Raw genomic sequence first — 21,692 nt, 5'->3', positions numbered from 1 at the left:
AGGACGTGGGTTCAAATCCCAGCCGGGCTCAGCCTATTTTTTATTTTTTGAAATTTTGCCTGTTAGGGCGAAGATCATTTTTTTTAATGATTTTATTAATTTTCTCGTTTAGAGTTAAGCTTAATGATCTGAAATTATTTGCAAGTGAAAAAGGAAAGCCATGGACTCGAACCCACATAGTCACCAAATTACGTTACCTGGTTTCATTGGTGGTAAAGCAAATCTTCGGACGTATCGACTATGTAATGGCTTCTCTGTCCTAGAACTTATCGTTTTTCAAATGCAAATGTGTTTTTATACATTAACGGATATTTGGCCGTTTGAAATGTATTTTTCTTCACAACAACCGCTTTTTGCGATGCCTTTGAAGTTATGAGTTTTGGCTTTGAACGCTAACACGCCGTGACAACATTTTTTGATATGTTTTCAAGGACGTGGGTTCAAATCCCAGCCGGGCTCAGCCTATTTTTTATTTTTTGAAATTTTGCCTGTTAGGGCGAAGATCATTTTTTTTAATGATTTTATTAATTTTCTCGTTTAGAGTTAAGCTTAATGATCTGAAATTATTTGCAAGTGAAAAAGGAAAGCCATGGACTCGAACCCACATAGTCACCAAATTACGTTACCTGGTTTCATTGGTGGTAAAGCAAATCTTCGGACGTATCGACTATGTAATGGCTTCTCTGTCCTAGAACTTATCGTTTTTCAAATGCAAATGTGTTTTTATACATTAACGGATATTTGGCCGTTTGAAATGTATTTTTCTTCACAACAACCGCTTTTTGCGATGCCTTTGAAGTTATGAGTTTTGGCTTTGAACGCTAACACGCCGTGACAACATTTTTTGATATGTTTTCAAGGACGTGGGTTCAAATCCCAGCCGGGCTCAGCCTATTTTTTATTTTTTGAAATTTTGCCTGTTAGGGCGAAGATCATTTTTTTTAATGATTTTATTAATTTTCTCGTTTAGAGTTAAGCTTAATGATCTGAAATTATTTGCAAGTGAAAAAGGAAAGCCATGGACTCGAACCCACATAGTCACCAAATTACGTTACCTGGTTTCATTGGTGGTAAAGCAAATCTTCGGACGTATCGACTATGTAATGGCTTCTCTGTCCTAGAACTTATCGTTTTTCAAATGCAAATGTGTTTTTATACATTAACGGATATTTGGCCGTTTGAAATGTATTTTTCTTCACAACAACCGCTTTTTGCGATGCCTTTGAAGTTATGAGTTTTGGCTTTGAACGCTAACACGCCGTGACAACATTTTTTGATATGTTTTCAAGGACGTGGGTTCAAATCCCAGCCGGGCTCAGCCTATTTTTTATTTTTTGAAATTTTGCCTGTTAGGGCGAAGATCATTTTTTTTAATGATTTTATTAATTTTCTCGTTTAGAGTTAAGCTTAATGATCTGAAATTATTTGCAAGTGAAAAAGGAAAGCCATGGACTCGAACCCACATAGTCACCAAATTACGTTACCTGGTTTCATTGGTGGTAAAGCAAATCTTCGGACGTATCGACTATGTAATGGCTTCTCTGTCCTAGAACTTATCGTTTTTCAAATGCAAATGTGTTTTTATACATTAACGGATATTTGGCCGTTTGAAATGTATTTTTCTTCACAACAACCGCTTTTTGCGATGCCTTTGAAGTTATGAGTTTTGGCTTTGAACGCTAACACGCCGTGACAACATTTTTTGATATGTTTTCAAGGACGTGGGTTCAAATCCCAGCCGGGCTCAGCCTATTTTTTATTTTTTGAAATTTTGCCTGTTAGGGCGAAGATCATTTTTTTAATGATTTTATTAATTTTCTCGTTTAGAGTTAAGCTTAATGATCTGAAATTATTTGCAAGTGAAAAAGGAAAGCCATGGACTCGAACCCACATAGTCACCAAATTACGTTACCTGGTTTCATTGGTGGTAAAGCAAATCTTCGGACGTATCGACTATGTAATGGCTTCTCTGTCCTAGAACTTATCGTTTTTCAAATGCAAATGTGTTTTTATACATTAACGGATATTTGGCCGTTTGAAATGTATTTTTCTTCACAACAACCGCTTTTTGCGATGCCTTTGAAGTTATGAGTTTTGGCTTTGAACGCTAACACGCCGTGACAACATTTTTTGATATGTTTTCAAGGACGTGGGTTCAAATCCCAGCCGGTCCTTGAAAACATATCAAAAAATGTTGTCACGGCGTGTTAGCGTTCAAAGCCAAAACTCATAACTTCAAAGGCATCGCAAAAAGCGGTTGTTGTGAAGAAAAATACATTTCAAACGGCCAAATATCCGTTAATGTATAAAAACACATTTGCATTTGAAAAACGATAAGTTCTAGGACAGAGAAGCCATTACATAGTCGATACGTCCGAAGATTTGCTTTACCACCAATGAAACCAGGTAACGTAATTTGGTGACTATGTGGGTTCGAGTCCATGGCTTTCCTTTTTCACTTGCAAATAATTTCAGATCATTAAGCTTAACTCTAAACGAGAAAATTAATAAAATCATTAAAAAAAATGATCTTCGCCCTAACAGGCAAAATTTCAAAAAATAAAAAATAGGCTGAGCCCGGCTGGGATTTGAACCCACGTCCTTGAAAACATATCAAAAAATGTTGTCACGGCGTGTTAGCGTTCAAAGCCAAAACTCATAACTTCAAAGGCATCGCAAAAAGCGGTTGTTGTGAAGAAAAATACATTTCAAACGGCCAAATATCCGTTAATGTATAAAAACACATTTGCATTTGAAAAACGATAAGTTCTAGGACAGAGAAGCCATTACATAGTCGATACGTCCGAAGATTTGCTTTACCACCAATGAAACCAGGTAACGTAATTTGGTGACTATGTGGGTTCGAGTCCATGGCTTTCCTTTTTCACTTGCAAATAATTTCAGATCATTAAGCTTAACTCTAAACGAGAAAATTAATAAAATCATTAAAAAAATGATCTTCGCCCTAACAGGCAAAATTTCAAAAAATAAAAAATAGGCTGAGCCCGGCTGGGATTTGAACCCACGTCCTTGAAAACATATCAAAAAATGTTGTCACGGCGTGTTAGCGTTCAAAGCCAAAACTCATAACTTCAAAGGCATCGCAAAAAGCGGTTGTTGTGAAGAAAAATACATTTCAAACGGCCAAATATCCGTTAATGTATAAAAACACATTTGCATTTGAAAAACGATAAGTTCTAGGACAGAGAAGCCATTACATAGTCGATACGTCCGAAGATTTGCTTTACCACCAATGAAACCAGGTAACGTAATTTGGTGACTATGTGGGTTCGAGTCCATGGCTTTCCTTTTTCACTTGCAAATAATTTCAGATCATTAAGCTTAACTCTAAACGAGAAAATTAATAAAATCATTAAAAAAAATGATCTTCGCCCTAACAGGCAAAATTTCAAAAAATAAAAAATAGGCTGAGCCCGGCTGGGATTTGAACCCACGTCCTTGAAAACATATCAAAAAATGTTGTCACGGCGTGTTAGCGTTCAAAGCCAAAACTCATAACTTCAAAGGCATCGCAAAAAGCGGTTGTTGTGAAGAAAAATACATTTCAAACGGCCAAATATCCGTTAATGTATAAAAACACATTTGCATTTGAAAAACGATAAGTTCTAGGACAGAGAAGCCATTACATAGTCGATACGTCCGAAGATTTGCTTTACCACCAATGAAACCAGGTAACGTAATTTGGTGACTATGTGGGTTCGAGTCCATGGCTTTCCTTTTTCACTTGCAAATAATTTCAGATCATTAAGCTTAACTCTAAACGAGAAAATTAATAAAATCATTAAAAAAAATGATCTTCGCCCTAACAGGCAAAATTTCAATAAATTAATAAATTTTGGCCTCTTTTATCCACGGCCACCGAAGGAACCACATCTCAGCTCTAAGGAAAGTAATAAAACTCTATCTAAAACTTACTTGGTATTTCTTTTGTTTATCCCCGCTAAGGTAATCATTAGCCACACTTCGATGGCTTTTGTAGTGATTCTCCTATCTCTGGAAATTGCGTGCCTACTCTTCTCTCTACCAGGTTTTAAAGTTTTCAAACAATACCAGAAAGTACCTGGCAACTTTCTTCACTGGGTAATTGTCAGCATTTTTAACACAAAGTAACAAGAGAAATCGGGAAAAGTCCTTTGCAGTCGTTTAGAGAAATTGTGATAAAAATAGAATTAAAATAAAAACATATGCATGCAATCATTAACCAAAATTTAGTGCTTGCAGTTGTTAAAAAATAAGTTGAAAAATAAGCATTTCTGCAAAACAAAAAATATTTAATATTATTAGCCTTTATTTTAAAGCAGAGGTGCACACGAAGAGCATGCTGTACTAGGTGATTGCATGGGAAAGAGAACCGGTTGGCATTAGTTTTTTCATTGTTACATCAATACGGAGAAATCCAAAAAGGTATCTTAAATAAAGAACTTTGTGTCAAAAGTTGAAAATTTATTCAAACAACAACAATTTTAATAAATATCATATAAAGTGTACATCCGTACGCATGTTAATCCGTTGACGCGTTCATGGCTGTTTTAAACATTTCATCACCCGTTGAAGAAACTTATGACCGTTGCTCTACCCATGACATTAAAATTATACTTGGCGATTTGGCATTAAAATTGGAAAGGAGAATATCTTTGGCCCAACAGTCGGGAAATTCAGTCTCCACAGTGAAACATCTGACAATGGTATGAGGCTGATAGACTTTGCAGCTGCAAGAAACATGGTAGTTAGCAGTACAAGATTTAAGCATCTCGATATTCATAAGGGCACCTTTCTGTCGCCAGATCAAAGAACAAGAAATCAAATTGATCACGTTGTGATAGATGGAAGACATGCATCAAGCGTGTTGGATGCACGATCGTTCCGAGGTGCAAACATAGACTCGGACCACTACCTTGTTGCAGCAAAGGTACGTACCAGATTAAACGTAGCAAACAAAGTGCGAACAGACACAACACGGAAGTTGGACACACTAATGCCCGTAATTTCTAGCCCTAGGTAACCGGGTAGGTACCTACCTATTAGTTATCTTTACCTACTCGTTTGGTAATTTCTACGTGCCATTTACCGAGGCGTGTAAATTTTGAAAACGTGTGGTAACATTGGTGATTTTCATTCATTAAGCCTTTACCTAATTAACTGTGTGTTGCGGGTGCGTTCAAAAAAAACAAAATACATGTATTTTGTTTTTGTATTTTTGAACGCACACGCAACACGCAGTTAATTAGGTAAAGGCTTTATTTCATAAAAACATTGCCACATACATATAAGTGTTTCACAATTTTTAACACATTGGCAATGATTAACCAGGCAAAATCCTTGGAGTAAGTAACACGGCCGTTTTCGACCCGGTAACGTTACCTATGGATTGAAATTATGACATTTTGCTTACACGGGGGATATCTATGAACTCATAGATAACTACGCGTAGAAATTACGGGCATAAGCTGCAATCACAACAGATAGCCACAGCATATTCCACTCAACTGGCCCAACTGCTTAATCAAAGCACTCCTCGTCCCATTAACATATCAGGACAATGGCAGAACATTGCCCACTCCATGCAAACAGCCGCAAAATCAGTACTTGGATACCAGAAACCTCCACCAAGGAATCCATGGTATGAGCAGGAGTGTCGTGCTGCTACCGAAGGGAAAAATTCGACATATGGGGCTACTTTACAATCAGTAGCAACGCGTAGCGCACGAGGAAGGTAGAAAAGGAGGGAGGAGAAACGTCTTTTCCGCAGGTAAAAGAGGGAGATGGAAAAGCAGGAGTGTGAAAAAATCGAGATGTACAGGAGACAGAATGAAGTCCGAAATTTCTACCAAAGAGTGAAACAGCAAACTTATGCAGATAGTGTGCTAAGGATATGGAAAGAGCATTTTTCCAAACTGTTGCTATCCAATAGTAGCGAAGTCGACGAAGATACCACAGATCCAATCCCAGAAGATGGTATTGAATGTATACCACCCGGCCAAGAAGAGGTAAAGACAGCAATAAACCGGCTGAAGAATAATAAGGCAGCAAGAGCTTATGGTCTACCAGCCGAGCTGCTTAAATCTGGAGGCGACACGCTGATAAGGTGTATGCATCAGCTAGTTAGCTCCATCTGGCAAGAAGTACCCGTACCCGACGATTGGAACCTGAGCATCCTTTGTCCCGTCCATAAGAAAGGAGATAAGACTTTATGCTCCAACTATAGGGGCATAAGTCTTCTCCCTATCGCCTACAAGATAGTGTCAGGGATATTGTGCGAACGACTGGCTTTAGACCTGGCAAGTTCACCATTGATCAGATATTTACACTGCGGCAAATCCTGGAGGAGACCCAAGAGATGCAGATCGACACCTACTACCTTTTTGTCGATTATAAAGCAGCCTTCGACTGCCCGCTACGTTTAAAGATATTCCAAGCCATTTCTGAATTTGGTATATCCGCAAAGCTCATTCGGCTTTGTAAAATGACTCTCACTGATACAAGATCTTCAGTTAAAATAGGAAATAACCTCTCCGAAGAGTTTTGTACCAAAAGAGGTTTCAGGCAAGGAGACAGCCTTTCGTGTGATCTTTTCAACATCCTGCTAGAAAAGGTTATACGAGAGGCAAAAGTCAAAAGAAGTGGCACAATATGCACCAATAGCCACATGTTACTTGCTTATGCTGATGATATAAACATCATGGGACGATCAGTAAAAGAAGTAACCGATACCTTTATGAAGGTCGAAGGAGAATCTGCTAAAGTGGGTCTGGCAGTAAGCGGCGAGAAGACCAAGTTGGTGGTGTCGACGCGCAATGCGTCGGACCAACTGTTGAAGTTGGTTCCTATAATTTTGAGGTAGTAAAAGACTTCGTATACCTCGGCACCGCCGTAAACACAACAAACGACATCAGTTGTGAAATATTAAGAAGAATTGTATTGGCCAACAGACGCTACTTTGGCTTAAGTAGGCACTTCAAAAACAAAGCTACAATTCGTCAAACAAAAATAACGCTTTACAAAACACTGAGAGAAAAATTCTTCGAAAGATCTACGGACCAATCTGCGTTGACGGTGAATATCGACGTCGTATGAACCACGAGCTGTATCTGCTATACAACGACATCAATATAGTTAAACGTATCGATTGCGATTGCATTGGCTAGGCCATATAATAAGAATGAGCGATGATGAACCCGCTAAAAGGGCGTATAAATTCGGGTCACATGGCGTTGCACACAGAATTGGCAGGCCAAAGAATAGATGGCGCAAACAAGTGGATGAAGAGATGACAAGGCGCGGTATTCCAGAAAGCGAAGCACTAAACAGTGAGAATTGCAGATCTTTTCTTATTGTTGTTGTAGCAACGCAAATGTGTTCGTTCGTGTATTATTTCTGTTATCAGGTTCCATTGTATCCAGATTCAAGTACGGCATTCACACTGTATATCTGTACTGCCTGCGCAACCATGTCAGTGTGAATGCTATCCAAGCCTGCCTGATAAGCTCGTTGGTCTAGAGGTTCTCTTTTATACCTTTGGACCTTTCTCTTTAGATCATGATGATCTCTCCTGACGTGCCTGGGTGAAGGAAGCCTGTCCATTAAATCGTGACAGGGCTGCTCACTGCCATAACACCCAAGCAGGTACTGCATCGACAACATTTTATTGTGTTGACGCACCGGTAAAATCTTCGTCCCCTCATGAAGATGGTCCACTGGTGTCATGAGGAGGAACCCTGTTGCAGTCCTCAGGGCAGCATTGTGGCAGGTTTGAATCTTCTTCCACTGCGTACTGCTAACCTTTGCAGACAACGCCGGAGTTCTTCTCTATCCCGGCACGGACCAGAAGAGCTCGGAGCAGGCATTCCGGGATAAATTGCCGCTCCCATGGTGAAAAGAAAACACGAACACAAACACATAATTGTTGAGGTGACGGCCCCTGGTCGAAGATTCCTCCGTGTCAATCCGGTGCATAGAACCGGCCGCCGTGGGATTGAGATCTTTTCTTAGTTCGGTCTATGGAACAAATGTTCTGTAATGGTCCAGGTAAATAAGTAAGTAGGTATCACCCGTTGTTTACTAAAGGAAATACTCTCTCAGAGAGGCTAATGCAAAAAACCCCACCAAATTCTCTCTCATTTATTTTGAGAGAGAATTATTAAGATAGATGTATTAGCAATCTGTTACAATAATGTTCAAAAGATTTAGCAAACATTAATAATTTTCTCAGCAAATTATTATTCAGTATATTGTTCAACAAATTCCACAAATATTTACATTTTTCATTCATAATTTTGTTTTTTAATACTTGCTTTCAAATAAACACTTTTTTACATCTACTTTGACCGTGTTTAGACACTCAAACTAGAAAGAAAATTTTTCTTCTCAATTTCTTTTAAAATTCTCTTGTTGTTTAGACACGGAAATCATGTTTGTGTCAATTTTATAATATTTCTTATTCTTCTCCACACTCATTTTCTCATTGCGCCGTTCAAAACAAAGCCAAGGCAAAATTGTAATGGAAAGTAAAAATGGACGTGAGTGATAAACAATTAATTATTAAAGGATCCCTTGAATTGCATTGTAATTTTGATATTTCCACTTATTTCGAATTGTTTTTGTTTAAAAAATAGTTTTTCCTCCAAAAGGTTTTTTTCAATTGTCTTCGCTGGTGTTTGTTCCTCGACAGAGAAAATAAAATGAAAGAAAATGCAAAAACAAATCTGCAGCCAACTTTAGGTTGTATACGAAGAAAAACGAAACAAAACTGAATTTGCCAGTACAGAGGTGTATGTACCCCCTCTTATTCCTCTCTACTCCTTCGCCCATAAACTCAATTTTATCCCATCTAATTTCCCTGTATAAACACGTACTTTCACAATATTCTCTGAAGAATACAAAGGATTTCATAGTTCGATTAGCGGTTACTCTCGAAACATTCGATCAACGATTTCGATCGTCATGCCGGTTTTTTTATTGCGTCGAAATCTTTTTCAGGAGCAAATACTCGATCGAATCGAATCACGTAATTAGGCCCCAGTGCTAGGTTTACATTTACGAAATCCACTCGATTTCAACTGTCAATTCCATTGCTTAAACGTCAAATTACATCCAATGGATTTCAGATGAGATTTCATTTGACGAATTGACAGCTGAAATACACTCGATTTCGTAAATGTAAATGTACTACATGACTCTTTTTCTTGTATTTCAATACATTATTGCTCTGTTCCAGAATCTGCAATAAGGTACTATTTTTTACTACGATAAAATTTGTTCCTTATGCTATCGAAAAAAGTAGGAAAAATTTGTAGATTCTTGCAGTACTGGCCAAGTATCAATTTGTCATATCAAAAAACAAATGCTCTTTTTAACCCAAGAAATCCGTCCTCGGAATGATGTTGTTTCTTTCGATATTTATAGTATATCATTTTCCATCATATAAGAATATGCAAAATCCGAAGTCTACTATTGACATATTTTACAGTACATTTTGTGTGTTTTTATTAAGCAAAAAAATGCAGTTTATATATAATACCAATCATTTTTCATGTTGTAGATGTCTTAAAAGCAATAGGTCTGTACGACAACTCAAAAGTTTGTACAAATTTGTACAAAATTTTACAAAATGTTGTTCGATAACAAACTTGTTCAGTAAAAGAGAACTGAGAAGCAGTTGCAAGTATGTACTTTCAAGAACTTGCAAATACTTTTTACTTGCGAAGCTATCGAACAGGCGTAATATATCCATATCCATCTTAAAAACAATATATCCATCTCCCAATTCAAACATCATTCAGAATGAGGGGAGATGGGAATAAACTCCCAACAAATTTTATTTAGAATACGAAAATATGGGTGTTGAGTTCGATACGCAAAACAACTTTTAATAGTCGCCCACTTCGAAATAAAACACTTTGAAAATAAATATTCACATAAAATGTTTAATAATAACAAAAGGATTATGGCGCTTTAAAAACAATTTGTTCACTGCGTATTCAAATTCGAACTAATTATTGTCATCTCTTCGTTGCCCTTTGAAGCTACTTGTTTTCGTCCATTAGACATTGCCGTTATTAAACAATAACAACATACTTATTACTTAATGCATGTATGTATATACACATAGGCAAAGGGCCACATAAATAAAGGGCAACAAAGAGATAAATAGAGATCAATGGAAAAGTGTATTGACTACATGAAAATTCAAGGTTGCGATCATATTTAATAAAACAACATAAATAAGAAGAAAGGTAAATAACCGAACTAGGGCCTCTTGAGCTTACTGTCATCCTTCTTAATACCGACGTCTAGGACTGCTATTTTGGTTACTGGCGTTTCGGAACTGGTTCTAACTTTGACGCTTCGAACTTGACCATCTTTTGCTGCAAATAACTCGGTTACAATACCTTTGGGCCACATGTTGCGAGGTAGTGTATCGTCAACTATAATTACGACATCTCCGACAGTTGGTGGTGGAACCTTTTCGAACCACTTGCTTCTTCGTACCAACATCGGACCATATTCACGTACCCATTTCTCCAGAAGTTATTTGCAAATTGTTTGGTTTGATGCCATCGTTGTCGTAGATCGTAATCGTATTCGCATAGACTTTTCTGTCCTGCGGCTGAGCCGAATAACAAATGGTTCGGTGTTAGCGCATCGTCTTCCACTGTATCTAGAGCCACAAATGTTAACGGGCTAGAATTGATGATAAATTCGACCTCATAGAGTGCACATCGTAGGGTGTTATCGTTAAATTTGAAGGCTGGACACATTGAGTATAGAATTGATTTAACCGAACGTATTAAACGTTCCCACGCACCGCCCATATGTGGTGCCGCTGGAGGGTTGAATCGCCACTTAATAAAATCATATCCGGAAGATAGCTTATTGAACTCCAAATGTCGTCTTTCTTCTTGGAGCATTATCTCAACAGATTTAAAATTAGTGCCGTTGTCGCTAAATATTTCCTTGGGAGAGCCACGGCGACTTATGAAATTTTGAACGCACATTATGCAAGAGCTGGTGTCAAGACTATGAGCTACCTCGATGTGAATATCACGTACAGTTAAACATGTAAACAGAACACCCTATCTCTTTTCTTGGTGCCTGCCGACTGTGACATATAATGGGCCAAAGAAGTCGATTCCAACGTAAGTAAATGGACGTTCAAGACTGGATACTCGGGCTGACGGTAATGCTGCCAATTGAGGTGGACAAGGTACTGCTGCTAAATTCTTGCATTCTTGACACTTGCTGCGTACACTCTTATAAAATGCTCTCAATCTCGGAATGTAGAATTCAGACTTGATATTTGACATTACTGCTTCATGCATACAGTGATGAAATTTTTGGTGGAAAAATTGAACCACTAAAATTGTTACGTGATGACCATTGGGTAAAATTATTGCATTGTTGCAACTTAACATCTCAGCTCTTCCTGAGACACGCAAAACTTCGTTTTCGTCTAAGTAAATATTCATTTTTTTAGTTTACTGCCTTTTTCTATCGGCTTGTTATTCTTGAGGCACCATATTTCTTCAGGAAAACCGCTTATTTGGGCATACTTGTACAAAACAAGTTTGGCTTTCTGGACACATTCGAAATTCGAATTTTCTGGTAATTTGCAGCTACGGACCACGGACTTTAACTTCTCCATAAAAAGTAAGAATAGCGACAGCGCCTTATAAAGTCGTCTCCAGTATGAAAAATACTCAATATTTATGGTGAACGAATGTGATTTCGAAATATGTAACAGACAATTACGTACCTCTTCTTTGGTTTCTCCTAATACGGGATTTTTTGTACAAGAACTTTCATCTTCTTTGAGAAATTTAGGACCATGGAACCACGTATTATCATGAAAAGATCCAATTTTCGTCGCAAAATCAATTAAAAAACTAATTTTGAGGGCATCCAATTCCACTGGGTAATATTTGTAGACTCCAGGATTTCTCCAACTCTGTATATGACGAACGGCTTAAAATTCTTCGGATCCATGGACAACCAGCTCAGTACAGTTTTTGAGTTCAACCAGAAGAAACTTTGTGTACATTGAAGTCTCGTTGCTTTTATTATTTTGTCTGACAGGCGCACACCAGTTAGGGCTGCTTGAAGTTCCAATCTCGGTTTAGAAATTGGTCTGAGGGGAGCCACTTTGGATTTTGCTGCTACAAGACTGATATTGACTTCTTCGAGATACTTAATGCGAAAGTAGCACAACGCTGCGTATCCGTCTTCTCCAGCATCAACAAAAGTATGAATTTGGACATCTTGAGTGAACTTCAACAGCTTGGAGTAACATCTTGGAACTTGAACTTGTGAAATTTTCTCCAAATTGCACAACCATGAAGACCAGTTGTTATATAGCTCGTCATTTAATTCATCGTCCCATTTAATTGCCGATCGCCAAATCTGTTGTAGAAGTATTTTCAACCCTATCGTGTAATGGGAGATGAATCCAAGCGGATCAAATATGTACATCAGGACTTGAAGAACCTCCACCTTGGTAGGGACCACATGCGACTCGAATACGTTTCTCCAGAGCCGTGAAAATCTGCAATTATACTGAAACACATCATTATTGGATTCCCAAGAATTTTTTCGACGGCTCCAAACGTATTCATTGTCAGCTCTCCATCGCCTAATTTTTCCTGCACCAATTTGGAATTCGACACCCAAGTTCTCATGTGGAAGCCACCAGCAGCATGTATCATTTTAACTTGTAACACTCGAGGGCTTCTTCTTTTCTCTTTGCACACTCTCGATAAAATCATCCATGTAGTGGTACGACTCCACCGCCTTCACTGCTCTGGGATAATTGTCACGGAATTCGACTGCATTCTTGTTGCGCACAAAATGAGCAATACATGGAGCACAGCTAATTCCAAAAGTTAACGCCTTCATCACATAAACACTGATTTTGTCTACGTCACCATTTTCGAACCACAAAAATCGTTGAGCATGCATGTCTTCATCTTTGACGTTGATTCTATATAACATCTCAGCAATATCACCACAGACTGCAACTTGGCCAACTCGGAATTCGATTAAAACATTGAAGAGAGACGTAAGCAAATCAGGACCACTTAGCAAATAATCGTTGATTGATTTATTATCGGATTTGGCTGCTGCATCCCAGACCAGACTTGGCTGGCAGCACCGGCTATGTTGTAAATCCAATCACTGAACACTTTCACTATCGGAACACTTTATGAAAATTTTTATTAATACTTTTTGAATATGTCGATGTTGTTTTTGTCAGTGGCATAACTGTCGTTTGAGACATTGTTGTTGGTGTTGATGACACTGTATTGGAGCCATGTTTGCTCGTACTTGGGTTATGTGCCTTTTCCAAGAACGGGATCCATTTTTTTTGTTGTTGTTGTGATGTACCAGGTTGCGTCATAGTGGCTGGTGATGATGAAGCCTGCCTCCCGGCGGAGAAATCAGCGGTATTATCTACTGCTGGCAGTAGATAATCCCTGTCAGGGGTAACAATCTTGACGCGATACAGGGGCTTAGGTCGCAATTTCTCGGTACTCGACATGGCATTTTAAACGGACTAATAAAGCTCTGTTTTTACTTGACTTTTTGAGTGCGAGAAAGTGCGGCTGACCAAAGGTTATCCAGGTAGCGATCTCCTACCCATCAGAGATCCCCCAACACCGGGGTGTTATGCGTAATACTCGTGCCTATCGGTGTTTTAAGGTTTGCAGTGGGGTACCTAAAACTGTATTCGAACGGAGCCTCGTTGACACCTGGGCGAATCAACGAGTAACGAACTTGTTCTTCTGCCAATGCCCTTACCGTGGTAAGGAGGCAATGCCACGGTTGACCTCCCATCCTTCCCTTAAACAAATAACGTATGGATAATAGAACTTTTAAAAAAACCCCCAAAAAACAAAAACTTTCAAAAAAACAAAAACCCCCGACTGATGTTGGTGTGGATGCCTTGGCACCTTCAGTCTTCACTTCCACAAGCGCAAGTACCTCTCTCTCGTTGACGATTAGGAATATGGACACGGACAATTCTCACTTAATTTCCCCCTCCACTTCGTGTGGTACCCCAACCAGGGGTAAGGTCGACAGCCCTACGCTGGACGTCATAAACGACAGTCTAAATAGACAGAGCAGGGTCCTCCTATCCAAGATAGATGAGAGCTTTCTCACATCAACAAATTTGGATGACGAACAGGTCGACGAGGTGAATGACTCAACCTTAACCAACGAGGAAGAAATAATGGAAACCACCATTATTCCCTCCACAGGTCAAGCTGAGTCGTCACCTTTGTCCGACAAAATCGTTCCTCCAATTTGTTCAGGAGAAAAACCCTCACAGCTTCTTAGACAAACTGCCGTTGATGAAGTTGTCGGAGAGTGCGACGTAGCCATGGAGGTCATGGATGAGTCGCAAAAACCCTCAACCTCAAAACGAGCAAGCAAAGAGGCTATGGATAGGAAAGACTATCGGTTTGCAATATCGTATTGTGGGCGATTTGTCGATAAGGACCCCAAGACCATCACCGAAAGGGAATTTAAATTGATTACGAAAAACCTAAAGTTTGTGAGGAGATTTGAGAGAAAATATCCTCACTTAACGAATAAGGATTTCCTAATCAATAAATTTCCCACGTCGAGTGAGGGAGGGTATTCTGCCGTAACCCGTACGGACGTAACGACAGACCACCCTCCTACTACTATACCCGCCGGAGACCTGGCAAAATCACAGTCTATACAGACTGTGAAGAAGCCAAAACGGGATGAGAAGTCAGTGCCAGTGAAGACTCCTTCAATAACCAGTGGTACCTCGAGGACAAACTCCACCGAACCCGTAGTGGTGAAGAGGATGAGGTCCTCTGAGGAGCAACCACCGGCTGCGAAGAAGTCATCGCAGACACGACCAATCATCTCGCAGACCTCTGCTGCACCGGTAATCAAGGTCAGTGCAGGTCCCAGTAACTGTGGGGCTTCACACTCCGCAGCGACCGCCACCACGCAAAAACCTCGCGAGCCGAAGGTGATCAAGAAGAGTGTGAAAGACAACACAGGGAAGAGCAATACTTCCAAAATCGTTGTCCCTTCACAAAAACCTTGTGAACCAGCCAGCAGGTCTCAAGAGAAACCCTGCACATCCAAGCAGGGTGACAGTGCGTTGCGACGGACAGTTCCGGATGACCAGAGAGTGGCCATCATTGACAAGGCTGACCCCAATGGAAGGATCAGCACAAGTCATTGGTTGCAAATCGAGGGTCATCTTAGAGACGTCCTCATCTCAGACGAGGTGGATCGCAGTAAGGTGAGACTCGGTCAGTCTGCCCCCTATAAGGGGGTCATGGTTGTTAACTGCGAGAATAAGGAATCAGCAGATTTCCTTAAATCTACGGTTAACAACCTTGACCCTCTTTGGGAGGGGAGTGATTTGGCTGCTGTCAGCATTGCTGAGATTCCGTGTGGGATGGTGACTTCAGTATGGGTCCCCCCTCCATCTATGGAGCTGGACAAAATACTGAAGTTAGTCGAGACGCAGAACGTCGGTCTTCGGATGGAAAACTGGAGAATTCTCAGCTCCTATCCGAAGAACGGCGGTCTTGTCATTCGTTTTGCAACGGATGTTAGCGTGGAGGCCTACTTACGCAGTCGAGAGGGGTTGCTGAACTTTGGATTGGGAAGGTTATGCTTCAAGATCCCAACAAAGCAACAGTAGGAGGTAGGCGACAGCAGCTCAGTGTGCTGCAGATTAATCTGCATCATTGTAAGGCTGCTGCTACCGAACTCCTACTTACTCTCTCGACTTCCAAGATTGATATTGCTCTAGTCCAGGAACCATATTTATACAATAATAAGGTTGCTGGACTGAGTAATAACAACTATACTGTCCTCGCTGCCTCGAACGGAGACAAGGTGAGAACATGTGTAGTCGCAAAAAAGAACCTAAAACTAATGCTTCTCTCTAATTTCAGCAGAGGAGACATCACCATAAGGATGGACAGAGGGCATGGAAAACCCTTTATAATGGCCTCTGTCTACATTCCCTATGAAGACCCCGACCCACCCGGCGGTATCGTAAGTAATCTAATGGACGAAATGGGGAGCACAGGCCACATCATTCTGGGATGCGATGCAAATGCTCATCACTTCCATTGGGGAAGCAGCGATACCAACACTAGAGGTGAGTCAATTTTCAAATTCATTTTGCAAAACAATTTAAGAATTTGTAATAGGGGTACCACACCCACTTTCCAAAATAGAGTTAGAGGCGAAGTAATTGATATCACCCTAACCAATTTGGAAGACTCCGAAGCTATGGACTGGAAGGTATCTGAAAAGTGCTCTTTTTCAGATCACAAGATGATACTCTTCAAAGTCCCCATAAGTTCGGAGAAACAAAAACCATACAGGAATCCCAGGAGGACAGACTGGAACAACTACAGCTTACAAACGACTTCGGTGTTAAGCAATCCTCAAAGGTTGTCTACATCAAAGGAAGTCGAGGTTGCTGTAAACGATCTAAGTAAGTCCCTCCTGAGGTGTTACGAGGATTCCTGCCCAATAACATACCCTGGGAAGAAATCTCAGCCGGTATGGTGGAATAAAGACCTGGCCAGTCTTCGCAAGGCTGCCAGGAAATCATACAACAAAGCCAACAAATCTTCTCTCAGTACAGATTGGGATACCTACAGGGTTAATTTCAATAAGTACAAGAGTGAAATTAAAAAGGCTAAACAGAGATCTTGGGCTTGCTTCGCCGAGTCTGTAGAAGGAGTAAACGAAGCTGCCAGGTTTCGTAAGATTCTATCCAAGGATCCCAAACCCATGGGTAGCATCAAACGAGAAAACGGCACGTGGACTAACTCTGGTCTAGAGACTCTAAATCTGCTGTCTGAAGTGCATTTTCCAGGCTGTACAGACCTAGAGAGTGACTCGCAACGAACGAGTCACAATCAGGGCTGTACGGCACAGGACGAGCAACTGATTGACAGCTTAACTAGCATCCCAAGAATAAAATGGGCGATAGACAGCTTCCAACCCTATAAGTCTCCTGAACCGGATGGCATTATCCCGGCCATGCTGCAGAATGCAGCTGACTCGGTACTGGCAACCATAAAGGAAATTTACAGGGCCTGCCTGCGTCTGTCGTACATACCTAACTCATGGAAGGAGGTAACGGTCACTTACATTCCCAAAGCTGGGAAGCCTAGTCACACACTACCTAAAGACTACAGACCTATTAGTCTTTCTTCCTTCCTCCTCAAAACTCTAGAGAGACTACTCGACCACGACATACGGTCTCATCTAGATTCCCATACTATAAGCAACTCGCAGCACGCCTACATTAAAGGCAAGTCGGTGGACACCGCCTTACATGAGGTGGTTGGATATATTGAGAGGAATATGGAGGGTTCGTGCTTCACACTTGCAGCCTTCCTCGATATAGAGGGAGCCTTCAACAATGTGAAGCTGGAATCAATTCATAATTCGCTCACTAACGCAGGAGTTTCCTCTATCCTTGTTAGGTGGGTTGATGAAATGCTGAAGAGCAGAATCATCAACTCCCATCTAGGAGAGAGTTCTGTAAGGAAGAAGGTTTGCAGGGGTACGCCTCAAGGAGGAGTTTTATCACCCCTCCTCTGGCTCCTTGTAATAAACGAAATTCTTGTGAACTTCAACCAACTAAGGACAAAGGTGGTAGCCTATGCTGACGATGTTGTTATCCTCATAAGCGGCAAATTCTTGTCGACTATATCAGACCTTATGCGACGTGCTTTAGTGCAGCTGTCTCGCTGGGCTCGCACCAATGGACTTGGTGTGAATCCAACGAAGACCGAGCTCGTACTCTACACGAAGAAGCGCAAAATTCCCGTGTTCCCGTTACCAGAGCTGGATGGTGTTGCCCTAAAACTCTCATCGGAAGCCAAATACCTCGGTGTTATCCTGGACCAACGCTTAAATTGGAAAAAGAATGCTGAGGAGAGGGTTAAGAGAGGTTTTATGGCACTCTATTCCTGTAAGAACTCCATTGGTAAAAGCTGGGGTCTCAAACCTAAGATCATACACTGGTTGTATGATACCGTGGTTCTCCCAGTTCTTACCTATGAAGGGCTTGTCTGGTGGCATGCACTCGGGAACAGTGCACTTCTGTCCAAATTATCTAGTGTTCAAAGAGCCGCATCTCTGCTAATCTCTGGTGCCATTAGAAGCACACCTCAAGCCGCCCTGAATGTGATACTGGATCTCCAACCTCTGGACATCACTATCAACTTTCAGGCGGCGAGAACGGCTTTCAGGCTCAGAGAGGCAGGTATGTGGCAGTGTTCACGATTTGGACATGCAAAGGTCTTCTTCCCCTTCACCGATTTACTTGAGTCCAGTGGACCCGATCACATCAGTGATTATATACCCACTGCACTCAATTTCAACCAAATTAACGTAATAATCCCAAGCAGAGATGCCTGGTCTAGTGGTAGCCCTCCTCTTGGCGGTCTGGCCATCTACACAGACGGTTCAAAGATGGAGGATGGCACAGGTGCCGGGGTCTTCTGCGAAAACCCACAAATTAAGCAATCCTTCAAACTCAACGATAACTGCAGCGTCTTTCAGGCAGAGATCTTTGCAATTAGGAAAGCAGCGGAGATGATCAAAGAACTTGGGAATGTCCTGAAAGGACCGGTGACTATTTTTGTCGATAGTCAAGCGGCCCTTAAGGCTCTCAAGTCATGGACCATAAACTCAAAAGCTATCCTCGATTGCAAAAACGCTCTGCTTGAAGTACGTGACTTCGTTGATCTTTGCTGGGTTCCAGGACACAGTGATATAAAGGAAAACGAAGAGGCGGATGAACTAGCACGGGGTGGCTCTCAGTCGACTGACTTACCAGTCGAGTTATCTATCAGACCACCAAAGTGCTATTACATCCGGAAACTTCGAGGTTACTTCCTCGAGAAAGCGGGGCAAAGATGGCAAATGGAAACTGGCTGTAAGGTATCCAAGGCAATCTGGCCCAGCTATTCTCAGCGTAGAACCAACTCTCTTTTCTCACTAAATAAGTTAGGGATAAAGATCACTGTAGGTCTCATTACCGGTCACAACATGGTCAGGTCCCTAACTTCTAGATGGGAGGGACAACAGTAGTGTAGACTACTGTAGGCTATGTCAAGATCCAGAAGAAACAGAGACGGTCGAACATCTACTATGTAGGGGCCCCTCGTTACTCACGAGGAGACATCGCTTCTTCGGTAGATATGAGATAAATACTCTGACTTTCTTCTCCGACATAGACCCCATCTACTTGTACCAATTTGCCAAAAACCTCACATGGCTGGCAAACAAAACTAATTAATCTTTGTTTTTCTTTCTCCTTCACACAGGGGGATTGAAAATCGGCTCAACACTGAACAACAACCTCAGCGGCAACACACCCACATCACACCCACTACATCATCATCTTTGTCACAATCACAGCAGCCGCGCATCCATATACATTACTCATCGCACCCATCACATCAAACCACTTTACATCAACAAACTGGAACAGACCAATCACTACATATTACTTCAGAATAAAGCAGTCACCACTTTCAACACCCATCTTATAAATCAGCATCCACCATCATTACATCCAACCCATCAAAACAACTCTACAATCATAAACTTACATCCACCATCACAACCTCAGCAACAACCTATAAACTCACATCCATCATCACAGCATCACCTACATACTCAACTTTACAACAAATCCGCAACAATCCAGCATCTATCATCACCACACATAACCCAACCACAACAAACAGTTTCTTTAAGGATGATCACAATGGACCTCAAGGTCTCCGAGTGAAGTAGCTGCCAACAACGGTAGCTGCGCGTCCTAAAACCAAACCAAACCATCTACTGCTGGCATATGCATTTCTTCACACTCGTTACCTTGGGCCACAGATTGGTCACCACAGCACGAACAACTCCAGCTTACGTTTGCAATGTTGCTGTCCACTTTAAAACGCTCGAAATGGAACAACTTGTCACAAGAATCGCATTGCACCATACGCTCGGTGTCTCTCGAATCACACTTATTGCAATTAAAATCGGTTTCTGACATGTCGTCAAATTGTTGAAACACGATATAAAATTATTGTTATTTTATTGAGAAAATATTTTTTTTTATTTTTCAGAAAATAATTCCTTTTCTTATGTGCGACACTCTTTCCACGGTTCTTTGATGTTATTCACGGCTTTTAAATTTATTCTTTTGTGACATAAAATATCTTGTACACTTCCTGTAAATTTATTGCCGAAACCGCGGTAGTTGTAACAAGCTCGCGAAATTATTTTTATTTTGTTTTATTAAACACTTTAAATTGTTTTTAAAGAGTTAAATTGTTTTAAAGAATGTTGAGTTCGATACGCAAAACAACTTTTAATAGTCGTCCACTTCGAAATAAAACACTTTGAAAATAAATATTCACATAAAATGTTTATTAATAACAAAAGGTTTATGGCGCTTTAAAAACAATTTGTTCACTGCGTATTCAAATTCGAACTAATTATTGTCATCTCTTCGTTGCCCTTTGAAGCTACCGTTATTAAACAATAACAACATACTTATTACTTAATGCATGTATGTATATACACATAGGCAAAGGGCCACATAAATAAAGGGCAACAAATAGAGAAATAGAGATCAATGCAAAAGTGTATTGACTACATGAAAATTCAAGGTTGCGATCGTATTTAATAAAACAACATAAATAAGAAGAAAGGTAAATAAACAGTGGCGGCGGTAACAGTGGGAATGGGAAAAAAAATCCCAACTCTCATGCGTTCAGATTAAATGAACCACATGAAATGCTCTAAAAATTAGTTTTTGTAAGTAAAGATTTTTTAATGTAACCGCCACTACATATTCTACTTGCCTGCTGGCATGACAGCGAAAAAGAGGTAAGCGACAAAAATTACCGTTATATTGCGAATATTGAGTCTGTCTGTCTAGCATTTGTAACAATTTGTGTCAATTGTTGCTGGAAGTCGTCTATTAACACAAAAAGTCAGCAAAAGAGAGCGATTCCAGAGAGACATTTTGACAGTTCTTTTACTGAGAGTTTGCAAATTCTTGCTGGACAAATTTCTTCTAGCAAGCACTTGTAACTCTTCTTCATCCTGAAAAAAATCAATCAGCTGTTTTTAATTATTCTTTGATTTATGTTTGTGAAAATTAAAATCAATTTTATTGTGGAAATAGCAAACCTAATTATATTGTTTCTTCGGAGAACAAAGTGTCAATGTGAAAATTCCTTTTTGTTAATTTTCTTTTTTATTTTTAATAAATTACAACATGTTTGCTTGAGTTGGTTCCTTTATTGGCGGACAAATTGTTCGGTTTTGGCAAGTCAGCTGATTGCTTGCTGGTTTTTGCTGGGAAGGTGTCTGTTTACTTTTTACCATGGTGCAATAATTGTTCTGTTTTGGCAAGTCAGCTGATTGCTTGCTGGTTTTTGCTGGGAAGGTGTCTGTTTACTTTTTACCATGGTACAATAATGTATAAGGTAGTCCACAGCTAACAGCTGATTACAATTTTTTTCTTGTTATGGCCTATTCTGTCAAAAGCAGGGTTGACATTTTTACTGTTGTTGCCATTATTCAATTATAAAGGTAGATGCATCGGTGAATTGTTCCAACAAAAAATGATTGATGGA

At 40.3% G+C, this 21,692-nt stretch overlaps 1 protein-coding gene across 1 annotated transcript; it reads left to right on the top strand.

Moving 5' to 3' along the window:
* Positions 1–15,971: 15,971 nt before the first annotated feature.
* Positions 15,972–19,889, top strand: LOC141393015 (uncharacterized). Its single transcript, XM_073965968.1, has 2 exons — positions 15,972–16,174; positions 19,371–19,889. Exons 1-2 carry the CDS (start codon positions 15,988–15,990, stop codon positions 19,838–19,840), a joined length of 657 nt encoding a protein of 218 aa, XP_073822069.1. The 5' UTR covers positions 15,972–15,987; the 3' UTR covers positions 19,841–19,889.
* Positions 19,890–21,692: the final 1,803 nt, after the last annotated feature.

This window comes from Musca autumnalis, unplaced genomic scaffold (genome assembly GCF_047663935.1).
Source record: "Musca autumnalis isolate F117 unplaced genomic scaffold, ASM4766393v1 scaffold_2, whole genome shotgun sequence".
NCBI lineage: Eukaryota > Metazoa > Arthropoda > Insecta > Diptera > Muscidae > Musca > Musca autumnalis.
This window is presented reverse-complemented; position numbering and strand designations above follow the sequence as displayed.

Bases quoted from the DNA above. Each gene is read 5' to 3' on its own strand.
- LOC141393015 (XM_073965968.1), top strand. From the start codon at position 15,988: ATGGACAGAGGGCATGGAAAACCCTTTATAATGGCCTCTGTCTACATT. The intron at 16,175-19,370 runs GTGAGTCAATTT...TCCTTCACACAG, and splicing joins CAGCGATACCAACACTAGAG to GGGGATTGAAAATCGGCTCA.